Source organism: Anomaloglossus baeobatrachus, chromosome 3 (assembly GCF_048569485.1).
Source record: "Anomaloglossus baeobatrachus isolate aAnoBae1 chromosome 3, aAnoBae1.hap1, whole genome shotgun sequence".
Lineage (NCBI taxonomy): Eukaryota > Metazoa > Chordata > Amphibia > Anura > Aromobatidae > Anomaloglossus > Anomaloglossus baeobatrachus.
The window spans coordinates 160,140,847-160,162,988 of NC_134355.1; the positions used below are offsets into that span (position 1 = coordinate 160,140,847).

The 22,142-nt window shown below is 45.3% G+C and overlaps 1 protein-coding gene across 1 annotated transcript in view; it reads left to right on the top strand.

Moving 5' to 3' along the window:
- ADGB (androglobin) overlaps positions 1-22,142 on the top strand; it is a 499,062-nt gene that overhangs the window by 391,180 nt on the left and 85,740 nt on the right. Inside the window, exon 30 of the mRNA XM_075339549.1 lies at positions 479-672. Within this exon, the coding sequence (XP_075195664.1) occupies positions 479-672 (194 nt within the window). The remainder of the gene's footprint in view (positions 1-478; positions 673-22,142) is intronic.

Genomic DNA, 22,142 nt, shown 5'->3' on the forward strand with positions numbered 1-22,142 from the left:
TGCTGAAACGGTGCCAGCAGCAGAGAAGAGTATAGCCTTTTTATTTTAATGGGGCCAACATAGGGAATGAAGAAGAGTGAGAAGGGGTTGTCCTAGTAGTGGACAACCCCTGTAATGTTGCCTCTCCATTGCAAAGATATTAGCAATGAAAGTATTTGGCATCTAATAAGTTAACTTTTTTAAAGTCCAGGTGGGTGTTATCAGACATTTTTCACTGGGGTGTGAACATCTTTCACCTGTATGATGGTGATAAATCATAAGCAAGTAGCAAACCTCCAAGGAAAGAACATGCCCCAACCATTGCTTAGTGAAAGTTTCTGTATAAGACGAGTAAGCGACAGTCCTGAGCTCTGATGACAGGTTTATTCTGCTCTGTATCAACTATTACGTTACAAATGTCATCCTTGGGCCCCAACGCTGCAAGGCTCTAACCCCTGAGCTGGCCATGCTGTAACTGACCTTTCTCCATTCTTTTTAGTATATTCAGAAAAAAATGAGGAAAATACAACAGAGACACAAAACAGCTCAGAAAGCCTGAAATCTGCGGGAACTCCAAAGACTGCCAGAAAGGGTAAAGAAAAAGGTGCAGAGAAGTCCGAAAAAGAAAAGTCTGGCAAAGACAAAGACAGAGAGAGACTGCAGTCAACCCCTACTTCAAGACCTGAATCTCAGGTAATTTACTATCACCTTCACGGCCAGTTTTGGGTTGGATGATGCCTTTACTGTTTAATGTTTTTCCTCTAAAATGAAAAATGTTATTTTTTTTATTCAAAAATAAAATTTGGTTAAAAAAATTAGATTAACCTGTTTTAGATATATTTATACATATATTGTTACATATAAGTAACTATTTCCATATGCATATAACCTTTTGCTGTTCTAGTCCCGAAGTCATAATATCCCCCCCTTTTAAGGCCCATTTATACCTGCCAATTGTAATCATAATTTACTTGTTTATGAGCAATGATAACGATAATTGTTTAGTGTCAAGCATGGTTCATTGGCACCCATCCATGTTTTGATTCAGATTTTCATCACTGTTTGGTCAGTGTATCAGACTTCTGTATCTTACAATGTTAAAACAGACTGCACACAGATCACATATGGATGGCTATGTATGCTGTGTCTTGCTAAATTCTCCTAAAAAGGGGCTGAAAGCCCATACTTACGAAGCGCTCACTGATATCCTAATCAGGCACGAATACTAAGATTCTATATAGCAAGATATTATTTATTTTAATAGCACATGAATAATCAATGGTACATAGGCATTAGCACTACTTTATAGTCATAGAATCTTATACAATAACAGAAATATGCATCATTACCGTATGTTGTAGCATGCCTTTCTCATCGGAGGGACTCGATTAGTGAGAAAAAAACAACCCGACTTCTGCACCACAGGCGCAGTGCGTCCACTTTGAGCGTCCTGGAAATGTCCCTAATCTCACTGAGCAAGTCCTGTATTTTTATACCAACTTTGTGCGTTGTGTGCACTGAGTATTGCAATTGGTGACCAGCATGTGATTGCTGAGTCATGGTCATGTAACCTGACCACAAGCTGCTGTGGGCACCAGTAGCTTCCGGCACATGTTGGTGGTTAACCACTGGCTTCCTGCATATTTTGCAATGAGCCGTGAATTTTACATTGCTAGTTTCCGACACATGTTTTTAGCTGGCCACGAGTTTCCTGCATATATTAAACTGTAAGTGTTCCTTCCTCATAAGTGGTTTGTTCAAGATCTACTAACACGTACGCTTGGTCATGGTGAAATAGGTTCAACCAGAGGACACCTCTTTGATACTGAGTTTTGGATGGATCAAATAATACCTGTGATCACTATCTTTTGATTAGGCCTATCTAATCACACTCATTCTTCAGTCATATCACATTGGTATCACAATCGGTCCTTGATCCCAGAGATTATTTTCCATCATCAGTATTCCACTAGAGGAAGATCACTCGGAAAACACCATACCATGACCAAGAGGTATCGCTTTTAATAGGACACTATCATTGACTTTGCCACAAATTTTGATTTCTTGGTTTGTTTGGATAAACGTTGAATCACAAATATAATCATTTTCACTACTATGTATATTAAAACTAAAAGCAATATTATCTGAAAAGCTCCCTTGAATATCATGTGTTTTGACATTTGCTCGATATTCAGAGGAATCATTACATATTAAATTTTCTGATATGTTACTACAGGTTTCACTAGTCCCATTTCTGAACATATTGGCATAAGGCCATAACATATCACGAAATGTCCTTTCCACTAAGCTGGGTTTAAAAGCATCTACAGTATTTACAGTTGTCGCAAAACTTATTTGTATATTCTCCATAGGGAGGAATCCCAGGTTAGTAATTCCAGTCTTATTTCTTGGTACCCAAATTCCTCCCTTAAAAGCCAGATATTATAAATTGGTGACTGTTCCACTCAAATTGCTTTGCTACCAGTGATCCATCCCACTACAGGAATGAGTACTGTAGTATTCCATAGATGAACATTTCGAGTGTCTTTATCAGCAAGATGATCAGAACAACTTTTCTACTTTAAGATTTCCTCCATCGATACCGGGATAGCCAGATAAGGGATATTGGTGGCTGTAACCGGAGAATGTGTACAGATCCAACAATCTGTGTGTTGGCTACTGTTCAGCGCATCAGTTAAAATGTTATGGTGCATCAGAAATTTATTCGCCATAGGCAGGGCCGGCTCCAGGCTTTTGTGGGCCCCGGGCGGAAGAGTCCCAGTGGGCCCCATCTACACATAGACACACACATACGTACACATACATATACATATTTAAAGACAAACTCACAAAAATGCATATAGAACTGACACATCTATACAGTCATATACACTGACATACATAGAAACACATCATACATGCATACAGACACAAACAGCTCTGCTGGATACATATACACAGACACACATAGCTATGCTGCTTACATACATACATACATACAGACACAGCTCTGCTGCATACAGACACACACACAGATACTCTGCTGCATACATACATACACACATAGCTCTGCTACATACATACATACACACACACATAGCTCTGCTACATACATACACACACACATAGCTCTGCTACATACATACATACACACATAGCTCTGCTACATACATACACACATAGCTCTCAACATACATACACACATAGCTCTGCTACATACATACACACATAGCTCTGCTACATACATACACACATAGCTCTGCTACATACATACACACATAGCTCTGCTACATACATACACACATAGCTCTGCTACATACATACTCACATAGCTCTGCTACATACATACAGACACACATAGCTCTGCTACATACATACAGAGACACACACGTGGCTCTGGGGGCCCCACACACGCGGCTCTGGGGATCCCACAACGCGGCTCTGGGGGGCCCCACACACGCGGCTCTGGGGGGCCCCACACACGCGGCCCTGGGGGGCCCCACACACGCGGCTCTGGGGGGCCCCACACACGCGGCTCTGGGGGGCCCCACACATGCGGCCCTGAGGGGCCCCACACACGCGGCTCTGGGGTACCCCACACACGTAGCTCTGGGGGGCCCCACACACGCAGCTCTGGGGGCCAGCACATATGGAACCGGGGGAGGGGCAGGGCATACACCTGGGGGGGAGAAGCCCATACAGCTCACCGGGGCCCATAAATCGGGGGCAGGGAGGCCACATACTGCTCGATCACGGTGGAGAGGGGGCCCACACAGCGCTGGAAAGAAGTGCTGTGCTGGGGTCGCTGGCTGGCACTGCGCCTCCTTCATCTATGGGACTGAGCAGGATGCTGGTCGGTAGCTCCGCCCACAGATGAAGTGCAAACCAGGAAGTCTGTATGCCTTAAAAGGATGGCGCCGCAGATTCCTGCCGAGGACTGCGGTCCCCGGAACTCGGCCCGGGGGCAGCAGAACTAATGCGAGTGGGCCCCGGCCAAGGGGCACCAGAACTGATGTGGCTGAGTGGGCCCCCCCAGCTCTCCAGGGCTCCGGCATTTGCCCGGGTATGCCGGGTGCTGATGCCGGCCCTGGCCATAGGTTCCTCCTGATGTGGACTTGTCCATCCAACAACCAAAGAGGCAAACATCAAACACAGGAATTTCTACATCTCATCACTATCGAGCTCTTCCCAGTAACCAATACCATGGATTCCGCTTATTTACAACACCATCTGCAAATAGAGATACACGATTATTCTCGTAAATAACATTTTTCTTGTGGAACATATTCCCACTTCTCCACTCCTGGTCTCATTATCAGGAGAGTATGATCTTTTCCGACCGCTATTACCTCTGCCTCTGAGGGCGGTCCTTGGAGGTTTTGAATCCATATTTTTGCTCGTACATTTGTAATATTAGAGGATCCAAAACCTTTAGTACTCCATATTGTTAATTCTGCCGGGGCAGTTCCTTCTCTTATCTCAGACAAGTTTATTGGAATTATCAACATCTGAGCCACCCTCTGGTGTTTCACCAAGATCAAAGGTTAATTTCCCAAATTTAGCATCAGTACCTTGATTTCTAAAGTTCTCTCAGCACTCCACTGGATTGCTGCCTTACAGGGAAAACCCACCATCAAACCTAAGTATATGTTTACTGCAGTGCAGACGTATTTACACCCTCTACTTTCTGGCAATGGACCAATGAAATCCATCTGCCAAATTTGTGCAGGTAATTGTCCTCGACCTATGTGTCCCATTACTATATGTGGAACCTCCCTCTTTTGTGAATGTTGGCACACTGGACAGTGTAGAATAGTTTATTTAATGATATCAACAGTAAAAGGCACACCCCTTTCTTGAGCCCACCTGTAAGTGGCTTTTTCTCCCAAATGTCCATTTTTCTGGTGTGACCAAACAGCTGTACATTGCAACCATGCCTCTTTTCCCTTGTCAACTGTTGGACTGACTTGTCTGATGGCTGCTGCTTTATCTGCTTCTGAATTAAACAAACGTTCAAGTGAGTTAGTAGGGACATGAGCATCGACATGAAATACAGTGGTCTTGGTAAATTGAATAATCTCTTCAATGTCTTGCCACACTTCCTTGCCCCAAATCTCTTTTCCATGAATTAACCATTTGTGTTTTTTTCCATCCCATCATCCATGTGGCTAATCAATTTGCTACTGACCAAGAATCAATATAAAGATGACACTCTTTTCCCTGTTCAAAAGATAATGCCAAGAATATGGCATAGAGATCTGCATATTGGCTACTTTTGCCTTCCCCTTCTACTGACAGAATTTCTTCCAATCTGGGATTATATGTAACACTTTTCCACAACCTTTTCCCACTCACATAACGAGCCGATCCGTCTGTGAACTGTTGTTTGGTTAAATCTTCATATGCTTTCCCCCACTTCACCGGGGATTCTTCTTTCAACAGTTGGGTTTTACTTTCCAGAATTGTTTTCTGGCCACCTAATTATATCATCTTTTGTTCCATCTGGGACACTACTGAGTACATTCACAACATCAGTAGGTTCACTACCCTTGAGCTTATCCTGCCATTGTTCTGCCAATCCACAATTGACCAATTCATGTGCTATAAGATTGTAGGAAGCCTTAAGGGTACTTTACACGCTGCAACATCACTAGCAATCTCATTAGCGATGTGAAATTTTAGATCGCAAGTGCGATCTTTTGAGATCGCACATAGGTCATTTTACGCATGTGCGATCTCGAAAGATCGCGCTTGCGATCTAGAATTTCACATCGCTAATGAGATCGCTAGCGATGTTGCAGTGTGTAAAGTACCCTTTAGGGGTACTTTGCACACTATGACATCGCAGGTGCGATGTCGGTGGGGTCATGTCATGGGGTCATGTCATGGGGTCATGTCGAAAGTGACGCACTTCCTGCGTCGCTCTCGACATCGTAGTGTATAAAGCCTAGATGATACGATTAACAAGCGCAAAAGCGTCGTAATCGTATCATCGGTGTAGTGTCGGCGAAAACCATAATTTCCTTGCTGCGATGGTCCGATGTTGTTCCTCGTTCCTGCGGCAGCATACATCGCTGTATGTGAAGTCGCAGGAGCGAGGAACATCTCATACCTGCGTCACCGTGGCTCCTGTCGGCTATGCGGAAGAAAGGAGGTGGGCGGGATGTTTACGTCCCGCTCATCTCCACCCCACCGCTTCTATTGGCCGCCTGCCGTGTGACGTCGCTATTACGCTGCATGGCCCGCCCCCTTAATAAGGAGGCGGGTCGCCGGCCAGAGCGACGTCGCAGGGCAAGGTGAGTGCATGTGAAGCTGGCGTAGCGATAATTTTCGCTACGCCAGCTATTGCCACATATCGCTGCTGCGACAGGGGCGGGGACTATCGCACTCGGCATCGCAGCATCGGTTTGCGATGTCGTAGTGTGCAAAGTACCCCTTAGTCCAGCCAGGGATCTCCACAACAACCTCCTTAACATTATCCTTACGTTTTCTGAACATTTTGACACTATGCAAAAGGATTGAAAAAAAATCTGGAAATTTGCCAAATATATGTTTTTAATTTCTAAATTACAAAAATTCGTTAATTACTTCTTATAGAAGTAATCCTGCCGACTACGCCAATTTATGTCTTGCTAAATTCTCCTAAAAAGGGGCTGAAAGCCCGTACTTACGAAGCGCTCACTGATATCCTAATCAGGCACGAATACTAAGATTCTTTATAGCAAGATATTATTTATTTTAATAGCACATGAATAATCAATGGTACATAGGCATTAGCACTATTTTATAGTCATAGAATCTTATACAATTACAGAAATATGCATCAACATTACCGTATGTTGTAGCATGCCTTTCTCATCAGAGGGACTCGATTAGTGAGAAGGAAAACAACCTGGCCTCTGCATCACAGGCGCAGTGAGTCCACTTTTAGCGTCCTGGAAATGTCCCTAATCTCACTGACCGAGTCCTGTATTTTTATACCAACTTTGTAAGTCGTGTGCACTGAGTATTGCAATTGGTGACCAGCATGTGATTGCTGAGTCATGGTCATATAACCTGACCACAAGCTGCTGTGGGCACCAGTAGCTTCCTGCACATGTTGGTGGTTAACCACTGGCTTCCTGCATATTTTGCAATGAGCCGTAAATTTTACATTGCTAGTTTCCGACACATGTTTTTAGCTGACCATGAGTTTCCTGCATATATTAAACTGTAAGCGTTCCTTTCTCATAAGTGGTTTGTTCAAGATCTACTAACACGTATGCTTGGTCATAGTGAAATAGTTTCAACCAGAGCACCCCTCTTTGATACTGAGTTTTGGATGGATCAAATAATACCTGTGATCACTATTAGAGTTGAGCGCGGTTCGAGGTTCGAGGTTCTCCAGTTCTAGGCTCGAGTGATTTTGGGGCCTGTTCTAGATCGAACTAGAACTCGAGCTTTTTGCAAAAGCTCGATAGTTCTAGAAACGTTCGAGAACGGTTCTAGGAGCAAAAAACAGCTAATTCCTAGCTGGCTTTCCGCTGTAATAGTGTAAGTCACTCTGTGACTCACACTATTATGAAATTTCAGTGTATAGTGTGCGTGAACAGCGCCTTCAGATCACTCCTGTTTGTATAATCGCCATTTTTTTTTTTTTTCCTTGTCTTCCTTCCCTAAGCGCGCGCGTGTAGTGGGGAGTGCCATTATGTCAGCCAATCCCAGACACACACACAGCTAAGTGGACTTTTAGCCAGAGAAGCAACGGCATGTGTGATAGGATGTCCATGTCACATGTCCCTGCATTATAAAACCGGACATTTTCCTCCAGCACGGCATTATCTGCCTTCTGCGTCCTTGGTGTCAGACATCACTGGCGCAGCTCCGTCCTGAGTCCTATCGCCGATACTGCTGTATACGCTCCATACACAGCGCTAGACAGCTTAGGGAGAGCACTTTCTATCAGTCCTTTTAAGGGCTCGTACCGGCAGGGTCAGAGCCAAAGGTGACAGGTCCTGAAAACAGAGACAGCGTCAGTGTAGCTAAGGTCAGGGATTTCGTCGCTGAATTTCCCCATTAGGAGGGAATAGAAAGGCAGGCTTCCATTCCTCTACCCAGAGCCCCACAATCCTGGCACTGTACCCTCCTGTCCTCTGCACACTCCAACTCATTATAACTAAGCCATTATACTAGCAAACACTGAGTGTACCTAGTGGCATCCTAAACGTGGCTATTGGACTTCTGTATAGTCCCAGTAGTGCACAGATATTTGCAGCACCTCTGCCTGCATTGCACACTCAAACTCATTATAACTAAGCCATTATACTAGCAAACACTCAGTGTACCTAGTGTCATCCTAAACGTGGCTGTTGGACTTCTGTATCGTCCCAGTAGTGCAAAGATATTTGCAGCACGTCTGCCTGCATTGCACACTCAAACTCATTATAACTAAGCCATTATACTAGCAAACACTCAGTGTACCTAGTAGCATCCTAAACGTGGCTATTGGACTTTTGTATAGTCCCACTAGTGCAAAGATATTTGCAGCACGTCTGCCTGCATTGCACACTCAAACTCATTGTTACTAAGCCATTATACTAGCAAACACTCAGTGTACCTAGTGGCATCCTAAACGTGGCTATTGGACTTTTGTATAGTCCCACTAGTGCAAAGATATTTGCAGCACGTCTGCCTGCATTGCACACTCAAACTCATTGTTACTAAGCCATTATACTAGCAAACACTCAGTGTACCTAGTGGCATCCTAAACGTGGCTATTGGACTTTTGTCTAGTCCCACTAGTGCAAAGATATTTGCAGCACGTCTGCCTGCATTGCACACTCAAACTCATTATAACTAAGCCATTATACTAGCAAACACTCAGTGTACCTAGTGGCATCCTAAACGTGGCTATTGGACTTTTGTATAGTCCCACTAGTGCAAAGATATTTGCAGCACGTCTGCCTGCATTGCACACTGAAACTCATTGTTACTAAGCCATTATACTAGCAAACACTCAGTGTACCTAGTGGCATCCTAAACGTGGCTATTAGACTTTTGTATAGTCCCACTAGTGCAAAGATATTTGCAGCACGTCTGCCTGCATTGCACACTCAAACTCATTGTTACTAAGCCATTATACTAGCAAACACTTAGTGTACCTAGTGGCATCCTAAACGTGGCTATTGGACTTTTGTATAGTCCCACTAGTGCAAGGATATTTGCAGCACGTCTGCCTGCATTGCACACTCAAACTCATTATAACTAAGCCATTATACTAGCAAACACTCAGTGTACCTAGTGGCATCCTAAACGTGGCTATTGGACTTTTGTATAGTCCCACTAGGGCAAAGATATTTGCAGCACGTCTGCCTGCATTGCACACTCAAACTCATTGTTACTAAGCCATTATACTAGCAAACACTCAGTGTACCTAGTGGCATCCTAAACGTGGCTGTTGGACTTCTGTATAGTCCCACTAGTGCAAAGATATTTGCAGCACGTCTGCCTGCATTGCACACTCAAACTCATTATATCTAAGCCATTATACTAGCAAACACTCAGTGTACCTAGTGGCATCCTAAACGTGGCTATTGGACTTTTGTATAGTCCCACTAGTGCAAAGATATTTGCAGCACGTCTGCCTGCATTGCACACTCAAACTCATTGTTACTAAGCCATTATACTATCAAACACTCAGTGAACCTAGTGGCATCCTAAACGTGGCTATTGGACTTTTGTCTAGTCCCACTAGTGCAAAAATTTTTGCAGCACGTCTGCCTGCATTGCACACTCAAACTCATTGTTACTAAGCCATTATACTAGCAAACACTCAGTGTACCTAGTGGCATCCTAAACGTGGCTGTTGGACTTCTGTATCGTCTCACTAGTGCAAAGATATTTGCAGCACGTCTGCCTGCATTGCACACTCAAGCTCATTATAACTAAGCCATTATACTAGCAAACACTCAGTGTACCTAGTGGCATCCTAAACGTGGCTATTGGACTTTTGTATAGTCCCACTAGTGCAAAGATATTTGCAGCACGTCTGCCTGCATTGCACACTCAAACTCATTGTTACTAAGCCATTATACTAGCAAACACTCAGTGTACCTAGTGGCATCCTAAACGTGGCTGTTGGACTTCTGTATCGTCTCACTAGTGCAAAGATATTTGCAGCACGTCTGCCTGCATTGCACACTCAAACTCATTATAACTAAGCCATTATACTAGCAAACACTCAGTGTACCTAGTGGCATCCTAAACGTGGCTATTGGACTTTTGTATAGTCCCACTAGTGCAAAGATATTTGCAGCACGTCTGCCTGCATTGCAAACTCAAACTCATTGTTACTAAGCCATTATACTAGCAAACACTCAGTGTACCTAGTGGCATCCTAAACGTGGCTGTTGGACTTCTGTATCGTCCCACTAGTGCAAAGATATTTGCAGCACGTCTGCCTGCATTGCACACTCAAACTCATTATAACTAAGCCATTATACTAGCAAACACTCAGTGTACCTAGTGGCATCCTAAACGTGGCTATTGGACTTTTGTATAGTCCCACTAGTGCAAAGATATTTGCAGTACGTCTGCCTGCATTGCACACTGAAACTCATTGTTACTAAGCCATTATACTAGCAAACACTCAGTGTACCTAGTGGCATCCTAAACGTGGCTATTAGACTTTTGTATAGTCCCACTAGTGCAAAGATATTTGCAGCACGTCTGCCTGCATTGCACACTCAAACTCATTGTTACTAAGCCATTATACTAGCAAACACTTAGTGTACCTAGTGGCATCCTAAACGTGGCTATTGGACTTTTGTATAGTCCCACTAGTGCAAGGATATTTGCAGCACGTCTGCCTGCATTGCACACTCAAACTCATTATAACTAAGCCATTATACTAGCAAACACTCAGTGTACCTAGTGGCATCCTAAACGTGGCTATTGGACTTTTGTATAGTCCCACTAGGGCAAAGATATTTGCAGCACGTCTGCCTGCATTGCACACTCAAACTCATTGTTACTAAGCCATTATACTAGCAAACACTCAGTGTACCTAGTGGCATCCTAAATGTGGCTATTGGACTTTTGTATAGTCCCACTAGTGCAAAGATATTTGCAGCATGTCTGCCTGCATTGCACACTCAAACTCATTGTTACTAAGCCATTATACTAGCAAACACTCAGTGTACCTAGTGGCATCCTAAACGTGGCTATTGGACTTTTGTATAGTCCCACTAGTGCAAAGATATTTGCAGCACGTCTGCCTGCATTGCACACTCAAACTCATTGTTACTAAGCCATTATACTAGCAAACACTCAGTGTACCTAGTGGCATCCTAAACGTGGCTGTTGGACTTCTGTATAGTCCCACTAGTGCAAAGATATTTGCAGCACGTCTGCCTGCATTGCACACTCAAACTCATTATATCTAAGCCATTATACTAGCAAACACTCAGTGTACCTAGTGGCATCCTAAACGTGGCTATTGGACTTTTGTATAGTCCCACTAGTGCAAAGATATTTGCAGCACGTCTGCCTGCATTGCACACTCAAACTCATTGTTACTAAGCCATTATACTATCAAACACTCAGTGAACCTAGTGGCATCCTAAACGTGGCTATTGGACTTTTGTCTAGTCCCACTAGTGCAAAAATTTTTGCAGCACGTCTGCCTGCATTGCACACTCAAGCTCATTATAACTAAGCCATTATACTAGCAAACACTCAGTGTACCTAGTGGCATCCTAAACGTGGCTATTGGACTTTTGTATAGTCCCACTAGTGCAAAGATATTTGCAGCACGTCTGCCTGCATTGCACACTCAAACTCATTGTTACTAAGCCATTATACTAGCAAACACTCAGTGTACCTAGTGGCATCCTAAACGTGGCTGTTGGACTTCTGTATCGTCTCACTAGTGCAAAGATATTTGCAGCACGTCTGCCTGCATTGCACACTCAAACTCATTATAACTAAGCCATTATACTAGCAAACACTCAGTGTACCTAGTGGCATCCTAAACGTGGCTATTGGACTTTTGTATAGTCCCACTAGTGCAAAGATATTTGCAGCACGTCTGCCTGCATTGCAAACTCAAACTCATTGTTACTAAGCCATTATACTAGCAAACACTCAGTGTACCTAGTGGCATCCTAAACGTGGCTGTTGGACTTCTGTATCGTCCCACTAGTGCAAAGATATTTGCAGCACGTCTGCCTGCATTGCACACTCAAACTCATTATAACTAAGCCATTATACTAGCAAACACTCAGTGTACCTAGTGGCATCCTAAACGTGGCTATTGGACTTTTGTATAGTCCCACTAGTGCAAAGATATTTGCAGCACGTCTGCCTGCATTGCACACTCAAACTCATTGTTACTAAGCCATTATACTAGCAAACACTCAGTGTACCTAGTGGCATCCTAAACGTGGCTGTTGGACTTCTGTATCGTCCCACTAGTGCAAAGATATTTGCAGCACGTCTGCCTGCATTGCACACTCAAACTCATTATAACTAAGCCATTATACTAGCAAACACTCAGTGTACCTAGTGGCATCCTAAACGTGGCTATTGGACTTTTGTATAGTCCCACTAGTGCAAAGATATTTGCAGCACGTCTGCCTGCATTGCACACTCAAACTCATTGTTACTAAGCCATTATACTAGCAAACACTCAGTGAACCTAGTGGCATCCTAAACGTGGCTATTGGACTTTTGTCTAGTCCCACTAGTGCAAAGATATTTGCAGCACGTCTGCCTGCATTGCACACTCAAACTCATTATAACTAAGCCATTATACTAGCAAACACTCAGTGTACCTAGTGGCATCCTAAACGTGGCTATTGGACTTTTGTATAGTCCCACTAGTGCAAAGATATTTGCAGCACGTCTGCCTGCATTGCACACTCAAACTCATTGTTACTAATACATTATAATACCAAAAATTGAGTAAACTTAGTGGCATACAAGAAGTGGCTGTTGTACTCCATTAGTGCCCCACTGGTGCAAATCTATGTGCAGCACCTCTGCATGACACCCTCCTGCTCTGTTTTTAATAAGCTATAATGATAGCAAAAAATACTGCCATTTAGTGGCATCATAGAACTGGCTGTTGTATTCCATTAGTGCCCCACTGGTGCCAAGCTATTTCTAGCACCTCTGCATGACACCCTCCTGCTCTGTTTTTAATAAGCTATAATTATAGCAAAAAATACTGCCATTTAGTGGCATCATAGAACTGGCTGTTGTATTCCATTAGTTCTCACTGGTGCCAAGCTATTTCTAGCACCTCTGCATGACACCCTCCTGCTCTGTTTTTAATAAGCTATAATGATAGCAAAAAATACTGCAACTTAGTGGTATACAAAAAATGCCTGTAGGACTCCTTTATTCTGCCACTGGTGCCAAGCAATCTCAAGCACCTCTGCATTCTACCCTCATGCACATTTTGCTATGCTAATTTTATAGCAAACTCAGGGAATTCCTTGCTGCATTTGATCATTAGGAGGGATATAAAGTGAAGCTTCTTTTACTGTCCTGGTACCCACAGAACACGGCCACTGTACCCATCTGTCCACTTTTGCCACGCTATTTAATTTGCACAAAGAGCTGACTCTTTTTCTGCCTTCCTAAAATTGTCTGGAATACTAAGTTAGTGTTCCTTTGCTGCCAAGCAAGGTACAACAGATGTGCATTCTACACTCCTTTCCATTTCTGGAATGCAATTATTAACTGCAGGTAGTCCAGCCAATCTGTGACGAAGGTGCAGGCGTGGATATAATGTAGCCTGCATCCAATGATGGTTCTCTCGATGTCTGACAGCTCAAAAATACCTTCTGTTTCCACTTCCAAAACAAGTGATGACCTGCCAATCACACTCCCTGTTGCGGGTTAAGGAGTGGAAGTTCAGTGTGAAAAACCATGTGTGACTGCTGTCCCCACAGTCACAGAGGATGAAGAGCACGCAGATGCACTTGATGGGGCAGGCGGTGGTTGCACAGGCACGCTAGGCCGCATTGTAGCACAGTGAAATTCACATTGCGACTTATGCTTCATTTTAAGTCGTGTACAGGGTGGGCTCCCCAGTATGCAGCAAAACCAGGCAAAAGGAAAAGGACTCTAGGCAGTTGGGTTGATAAATGATTGTTTAACTTTACCAAAACAAACAATAAGAACCATGCATACAATTAAAATAATTGAACAATCTATTCTGTTGCCTACTACCTGCTAATCCCTCTGTGTAGCAGTAATTGTGTGTTTGTGCGTGTGTGTGTGTGCGAACACGACTTACCAGTGGCGCATCACAAGAGCTTCCAAGTTATCTACCTAAACATAGACAAAACATGACCCCCCCTGAATACCCTTGTTAGCTGAAGCCTCACAGATAATGCAGATGATAACAGTGTGAATGCAAACCACACAGCTCTGCAACACAGTCATGGAAATCTTGAAAAGCAACAGTCAATGCAAACATGTGTTGCTGTCCCTCTATGATTTAAACTGTATGTGACAATTTGACAGTGCAGAGGCAGCAAGTCTTATTGTCTATATAGTCGGCCTACCCAGAACAGATATGTGTTTTGCTAATAAAACAAAGGGTTGCGTGCCCGCATTATTGTCTGGGCACAGCCTACCGTACCCGGGTACTGTGATGTCCAGTTGCCAGAAATACAGACTTTACGCTCCTCTCACGGTAAACAATATAGACAGCACCGTAAGAATGTTGGTCTGTGGCACAGGATGCTGCTCACTGACGTTACAGTGCTCATCATCAAAGTACAACACAACTCCCCTCACAATTGAACGAAGTGTTTCCGCGGTGGCTCCTTGCTGTAACACACACCTTTAGCTTTTCCTTCTGTTCATAGACAGCATCTCCAAGTCCACCCCCGAAGAGCAATTTTATATTGCTATAGTGACCAAAGGCAGATCCAAAAAAACAGCAGCCCCTTGTGTGTAGTCTGCAACAATGCATGCAATGAACGGCAAATAAGCATATTGCGTTGACAGTTGCTAAAGCTGAGCAATACACCTTCACGCTGTCAATTCATATCCATGTGATACTTCATGGAGGAAGTACTCAAAAGTGTGAGTTTTTGCCTTCTACTTACAGATTGTTGACACATCTTACAGATTCCATGACTTTGGTGATCCTTTGCGATGTCCAAAAATTCACAGGCTAGGAAAGGCTTACAGCCCATGCGACCTGCATAGCCAACACGACATCTGCTCAGAGTCAAAGTTGTGGTCCAGGATTCAGTTGTTGACGTGCTTCCAGTACTTTGTCTCTGGCCAGGAAGACGCAACGTAACCTCGTCGTCAGTAGCATCCTCCTCCACCTCCTCTGCTGACCTCATCGACTGGCTGACTTTGGTTTGACAGTAAGTGTTGTCTCCAACCTCATCAATAACCCTGTGTGTTTTCATTCCCCTCGTCCTGAGTCCTCCGAGACAACCTCTTCCTGCCCTTACCGAATAGTAAAGTTGTCCTTCCAATCAGGTATCTGTGCTCCTCATCATGTTCCCCATTGTCTCCACCAGGAGGATTTACTTTTTGGAAATGAGGGTGTAGATTAGGCTCAGCACCTTCTTCATCGGGGCCTGGATCCCAGTCACAAAGCTTCAGGCTATCTGCGCAGATCATTTCCCCTGTCTCATGGAACTCGCTACCTCAACACGTTAGATTATCTGCTACACACGCAAGCTTCAAACTGAATCTGAAAATTCATCTGTTCAGAAATGACTATAACCTTCAATGACACCACCACCATACGTACTTGACGCTCAACCTAAACAACTCCTACTGTCTCCTCCCAAAAATCCTTTAGAATGTAATCCCGCAAGGGCAGGGCCCTCTTCCCTCTGTACCAGTCTGTCTATAGTTACTTGTATATGTATTCTGTATGTAACCCCCTTCTCATGTACAGCACCATGGAATCAATGGTGCTCTATAAATCAATAATAATAAAAATAATAATAACTTCCTTGTCTGTACTCATTGCAGCTTTGGAGCAGACCTCTGATTCCCAGGCTATAGTGCGACTGAACAGCTATGCAAACTCAACCATCTCTGTCACCCCATACTCAGCAGGGCTGGTGGAAACTTGAGAGCTGTTAGGAAGCAAGTGCGATTGGATTGACACCACAGAGGAATGGAGTATTTGGGATCTTGAAATTGGGGTGGAGGAGAGGCCACTTTATGGAGCAATTCAGATCCATTGAAGCAGCTGCTGATTTGGCCTCATCTACATTTGTTAGCGATGGTCGTGTCCATGAAAAAAGGGATCATATCAGATTATCCATGGGAAGAAGTACACCTGTTCTTTTGGATGTTATTTGTTGTTACAAAACGGTGACGCCTTAAACGCAAGCAGCCTGCTGCGGTTTCAGTTGCGCCCAGGCATCAGCTGCCATTTAGGCCTGTGCCTCGGGTTGTCCAGCTGGCTGCTTTCTCCTCCACGTCTAAGTGTGGAGAGGCAGCTAGTGCGCATGCGTGTGCCGATTTACCCCAGCCGCAGCCTAACTCCAGTGTTTCGCCTAGTGAGTATGCTCAGCCTGACTGTGCCATTCCTGAGGCTAAGTCTTCATTTCGGGCTACAGCGCATGCTCCCACACTTAGTGCGAAAAGCCTCTTTGCACAGGTACTTGCACTCCGTGCCGGGTCTAAGTCCTGTGTTGTGCATAGACACCATGCTAAAGCTGATAGTCTTTTTTCAGAGACTGTATTTCATGCAACTGACCATGGTCAGGCACTTACTACATCAGAAACTAGGTCCGGTAATGAACTCTTTGGCCCTGCCCCTGATGTGGGGGGCCCATTTAGACCACAGGGCATCAGGTGTCCTGACGATGTGGCCAGGCCACTCCCAAATGGCTTGCAGAGGCCCGCCCCTATGACTTGTCACCTCATTATTGATGGTCAGACGATGACTCGTGAGGTGTTTGGGTCATGACAGCCATGAGGTCATCATTGAAGTTGCGGTTCCAAATAGGACGCTAGTTATGCCACTCATGACGTATCACTCTGCTTTTGTCTCCAGTAGGTGCATTGTGGTCCACCCTGGTTTGGGGCGGACCCAGGTTATAGAAGGGGCTGGAGACAACAAGGAGGTGCGCAGTCTTCTATTATGCTCCGAAAGAGCACACCTCCATGTGTTGAACCCATTGCGGCTTTAGGCCAGAGGTAGGCAGGGATAGGGCGTCGATGCAGGCCGCCACCACAGTTGGTAACGCAGAACGGTTAAGACCAGCTCCTGTCCTACAAGTCCTGCTTGTGCAGCCTAGTGGCATTAACAGGCCTGCTGCTGCTGATGCGCCTGCTGTTCACAGGTGTGGCCCCAATGCACACGGTCAGCGTACTGAATGGCCCCTGTGATGTTAACAGGGAGTTCCTGGGCTGGGTGGGCGTGTGGACCCTGTGACGCTAACAGGGCTCCCAGTCTCAAGATCCGAGTGGCGTCTAACTTGGTTCAGGCTACTATTAGTTTCATAGCCACACAGCTCTGTATCCTCCACCGAACCTTCCAGTTGCCAACCTCTCCTTTTCCATCTGGGAGCACGGTGGACACTGACTGCTGATGGGGATATATACCTTTCTCTTTCTTTTCTTATTAATTTTCGTTATATAGCGGTAACATAGTATATACCACCTTATCCAAATCTGCCAGTCCCACCGTAACAGATGGTGTTTCTTCATCAAATGTTACTTTTGCTTAACCACCAAACCCACGGACCAAAACTTTTTTCCCCTTTCCAACACACCTGTTCCCCTTTTCACCCGCATCTGTCCTTTTTCAACTCATTTTGTATATGACCAAAAGTGCAACTCTGCAGGGACACCGTACTCAATGGCATCTCAGCACAACAGCCAGCCCTCGGTCCCTCAGATGTGGACAAGTAAAAGACCATTTCCTCCTATCCATGACAAACCATTGAGATTCACTCTGTGCAGCACTGGTGTTTAGTGGAAAAGCAGATCGAAGATTGCGTAACACCTTCTGAAGATACTCCTGTACACGTGCGTCCCTTTATATGGCAGGAATTATTTCGCCAAATTTTGTCTTGTACCGGGGATCTAACAGTGTGGCAACCCAGTAGTTAGCATTACTTCGAATTCGTACAATCCGAGGGTAATGTTGTAGGTAGTGCAGCAAGAAGACGCTCATGTGTCTTGTGCATCCAGGAGGACCAAGTCCTTGGTGTGTTGGTGGCAGAGAGGTGAGAATCGTGCCTCCTTCCTCTGCCCTCTCCCCCCAACCTCGCACAACCGAAATGTGAGCAAGCTCTCACTCATCTGCTGAGTCTTCCATGCCCATCGCAAGTTCGTCCTCCATTTCTTCATGGCTCCTGCACCTTCCTCAACAATTTTTACTGATACTATGCGCCCTTGTTAATCCCTATCCCCCACCATAACTGCTGCCTAGGTGCCGCTTACCGTATGGACCTTGTAGATCTTATTATCCCTTCTGCATATGACTCCTCCTGTACTTCCTCACCTTCCTCTTGGACCAATACCTGACTCCGAATAATGCTTACAGTGTGCTCCATCATGTAGATGACCAGAATTGTCACGCTGAGAATGGCATTGCCAGTGCTAAACATCTTCGTCGACATTTGGAAACTGTGTAGAAGGGTGCATAGGTCCTTGATCTGACACCACTCCAGCAGCGTGATCTGCAACACCTCTGGATCAAGTTAGCCCAGGGTATACGTCATACCGTATTTCAGCAGGGCTCTGCGGTGCTGCCACACACGCTGCAACATGTGCAGATTCCAATTCCTGCGTGTCGGAACATCGCATTTCCGGCGTTTAACTGCCAGACCCTAAGACTTCCGGAGCGATGAAAGTTATTGAGCTGCTGGGTGCGAAGGATGAAAGTGACCACATAGCAGCGTGCCCGCTGCACAAGGCCATGTAGGCCGGGATGGTATTTTAAAAATTGCTGGAGAATCAGATTCAACACGTGAGCCATACAAGGCCCGTGTGTCACATTGCCCTGACGAAGGGCCGCAGACAGGTTTGCATCATTGCCGCACACGGCTGTTAAGTCACCAACGTAGTCCACTCAATCAATTTGTACTCTGGTCCCAATGGGAAGACACCACACCCTTTTTTAGGCCCCTCCTGTCTGCAGACCACTGCCAGACAAAGCTATGAACCTCTTGTTACTGTTACCCCCAGTTCAGTTTTATGAGTTTGTGTGCTTGTTACCTGACTACGTTTCCTGCTTGCTGTTTATGTACCTCGTTGGCCGATCCGCATTTCACCTCTGCTTGTTTTCTGATTAAGTCCTTGCCATCCCATTCTGTTCCTTTTCCTCAATTAATGTTTTTGACCCTGCATGACTACTATTCTCTGGAACTGCAGCCTTCCACAGGTATTGATCAACTTGGGCCCTGTGTAATTCCAAATCACTGTATAGGGGTTAAAGGGTTTCAGGGTTCTGGGTGTCCAGCTTGGTGAGTGGCTTGCCTCTAGCCTATCCTTTACAGCCCATCTGAGTGTGTCGATCCAGGCAGGCGTTACACCGTGCCCTCTGCAGAAGGCCATGTAGGCAGGGATAGTGTTTTAAAAATTGCTGGACAACCAGGTTCAACACGTGAGCCATACAAGGCACGTGTGTCACATTGCCCTGAAGAAGGGTCGCAGACTGGTTTGCATCATTGTCGCACCCGACCTTCCCTGACTGCTGGTTGACTGTAGACAACCATTGATGAAACTCGGTCTCACTCTCCAGAGCTAACCGTCCACAATTCCTCAGCGGTGTCTCACATTTCCCCTACATTTCAAAGTAAACATTTGACCGCATGATGGCCTTGAGCTCTGCTGCCAGCATAGTAAGGAGGTGTGTGGGATTCCTTGGGCGCAGTTACAAGGAAGGGTGGCCTGACCACACAGGGTTTGGGCCGAGGTGGAGGACCCACACGAGGTTGAGGAGGCAGAAGCAGTGGAGGAACTTGTACATACAGAGGAAGGATTGACACACAAGTCGTGGGGACGGCAAGACTTGTACAGCAAACCCTTCTCCATCTCTCACCATAGTTACCCAGTGCCCAGTCAGCAACATGTAACTCCCCTGTCCATGCTTACTGGTCCAAGTATCTGTGTTGAAATGCACCCTGTCACACACAGAGTTTCTCAAGGAATCGGTGAGGTTGTGTGCGACCTACTGTGGTAGCGCGGGCACGCCTTTCTTGGAGAAGGAGTGACGACTGGCCATCGGCTCTTGGGGCACTGCAATGGGCATAAGGTCTCGAAAATCCTCGGTCTCAAAAGGGTGTAAAGGCAGCCTTTCTGTTGCCAACAAGTTGCAGATGATGAAACTCAACCTCTTAGGCATGTCATGCCCTTCGAAAATCATGTAAAACATAGCAAGGGGACTCCAACCACAGTCTCCCTCGTTGCCACTATTTGGGCCACACACACCCCACTTGACTGGCATCAGTTGACCCCCCTTTTGAAAAAGAAAAAGATGCTTTGCATGAAGCACTCTCAAAAATACGCGTGCCTTTCCCGTCCCCTGGCTGACCCAGGGGAAGAAAAGTCCTCTGAGAGCCATGACTTGTTCATCTTGGTTCTTTTAGAAACACAGCGAGGGGACTCCAACCACAGTCTCCCTCGTTGTCACTAATTGGGCCACACACACCCCACTTGACTGGCATCAGTTGACCCCCCCCTTTTGAAAAAGAAAAAGATGCTTTGCATGAAGCACTCTCAAAAATACGCGTGCCTTTCCCGTCCCCTGGCTGACCCAGGGGAAGAAAAGTCCTCTGAGAGCCATGACTTGTTCATCTTGGTTCTTTTAGAAACACAGCGAGGGGACTCCAACCACAGTCTCCCTCGTTGCCACTAATTGGGCCACACACACCCCACTTGACTGGCATCAGTTGACTCCCCCTTTTGAAAAAGAAAAAGATGCTTTGCATGAAGCACTCTCAAAAATACGCGTGCCTTTCCCGTCCCCTGGCTGACCCAGGGGAAGAAAAGTCCTCTGAGAGCCATGACTTGTTCATCTTGGGTCTTTTAGAAACACAGCGAGGGGACTCCAACCACAGTCTCCCTCGTTGCCACTAATTGGGCCACACACACCCCACTTGACTGGCATCAGTTGACCCCCCCCTTTTGAAAAAGAAAAAGATGCTTTGCATGAAGCACTCTCAAAAATACGCGTGCCTTTCCCGTCCCCTGGCTGACCCAGGGGAAGAAAAGTCCTCTGAGAGCCATGTCCACATTGTCAGTGGACAGACACGTGTGCTTATCTGCCAGCAGACCCCCAGCAGCACTGAAGACAGGTTCCGAGAGAACGCTGGCTGCAGGACACGACAAGATCCCCAAGGCGTACGTGGCGAGCTCAGGCAATTTATCCAGATTGGAAGCCTAAAATGAGCAGGGCTCAAGTTGCACAATAATGGCATCGATGTTTCCTTGCATATACTCATATATCTGTGTGTCCTCCTCTTTTTCCTTGTCCTGCTCTTTTGTTTGGCATGAGTATATGTCCTTGTCACTTTCCCATGTGTTTGTGTTGTGTTGTGAGTTGTTTGTCACCTTTTGGACACCTTTGAGGGTGTTTTCTAGGTGTTTTTATGTGTTTGTGAATGCCTGCCATTGTTTCCTATGCGGTTCGAGTTCGGTTCGTCGAACGTTCGACGAACCGAACTCGAACGGGACCTCCGTTCGGCGAACCGACCTCGAGCCGAACCGGGACCGGTTCGCTCATCTCTAATCACTATCTTTTGATTAGGCCTATCTAATCACACTCATTTTTCAGTCATATCACATTAGTATCACATGCTGTCAGTGAGATTTTACGGGGTGTTAGATTTGTATGCATGTTTTTGATTTGTGACTCATATGTAAAATGGATGTTCTCCATGATTTTTGCCAACATATGGTCCACAAAACACCCAGACATGTGAGCAACTCAATAGACTATAATAGGCATTATTATTGTTATTATTATTTATTATTATTATAGCACCATTTATTCCATGGGCTTTACATGTGAAAAGGGGTATACTTAATAAGGGACAAGTACAATAATCATAAACAAAACAATGCACAGACTTGTACAGGAGGAGAGAGGACCCAGTCCACAAGGGTTTACAGTCTACAGGTATGTGTGCTATCTGTGAAAAACACGCTTACAATAAAGAAAGGGATCTCATTGT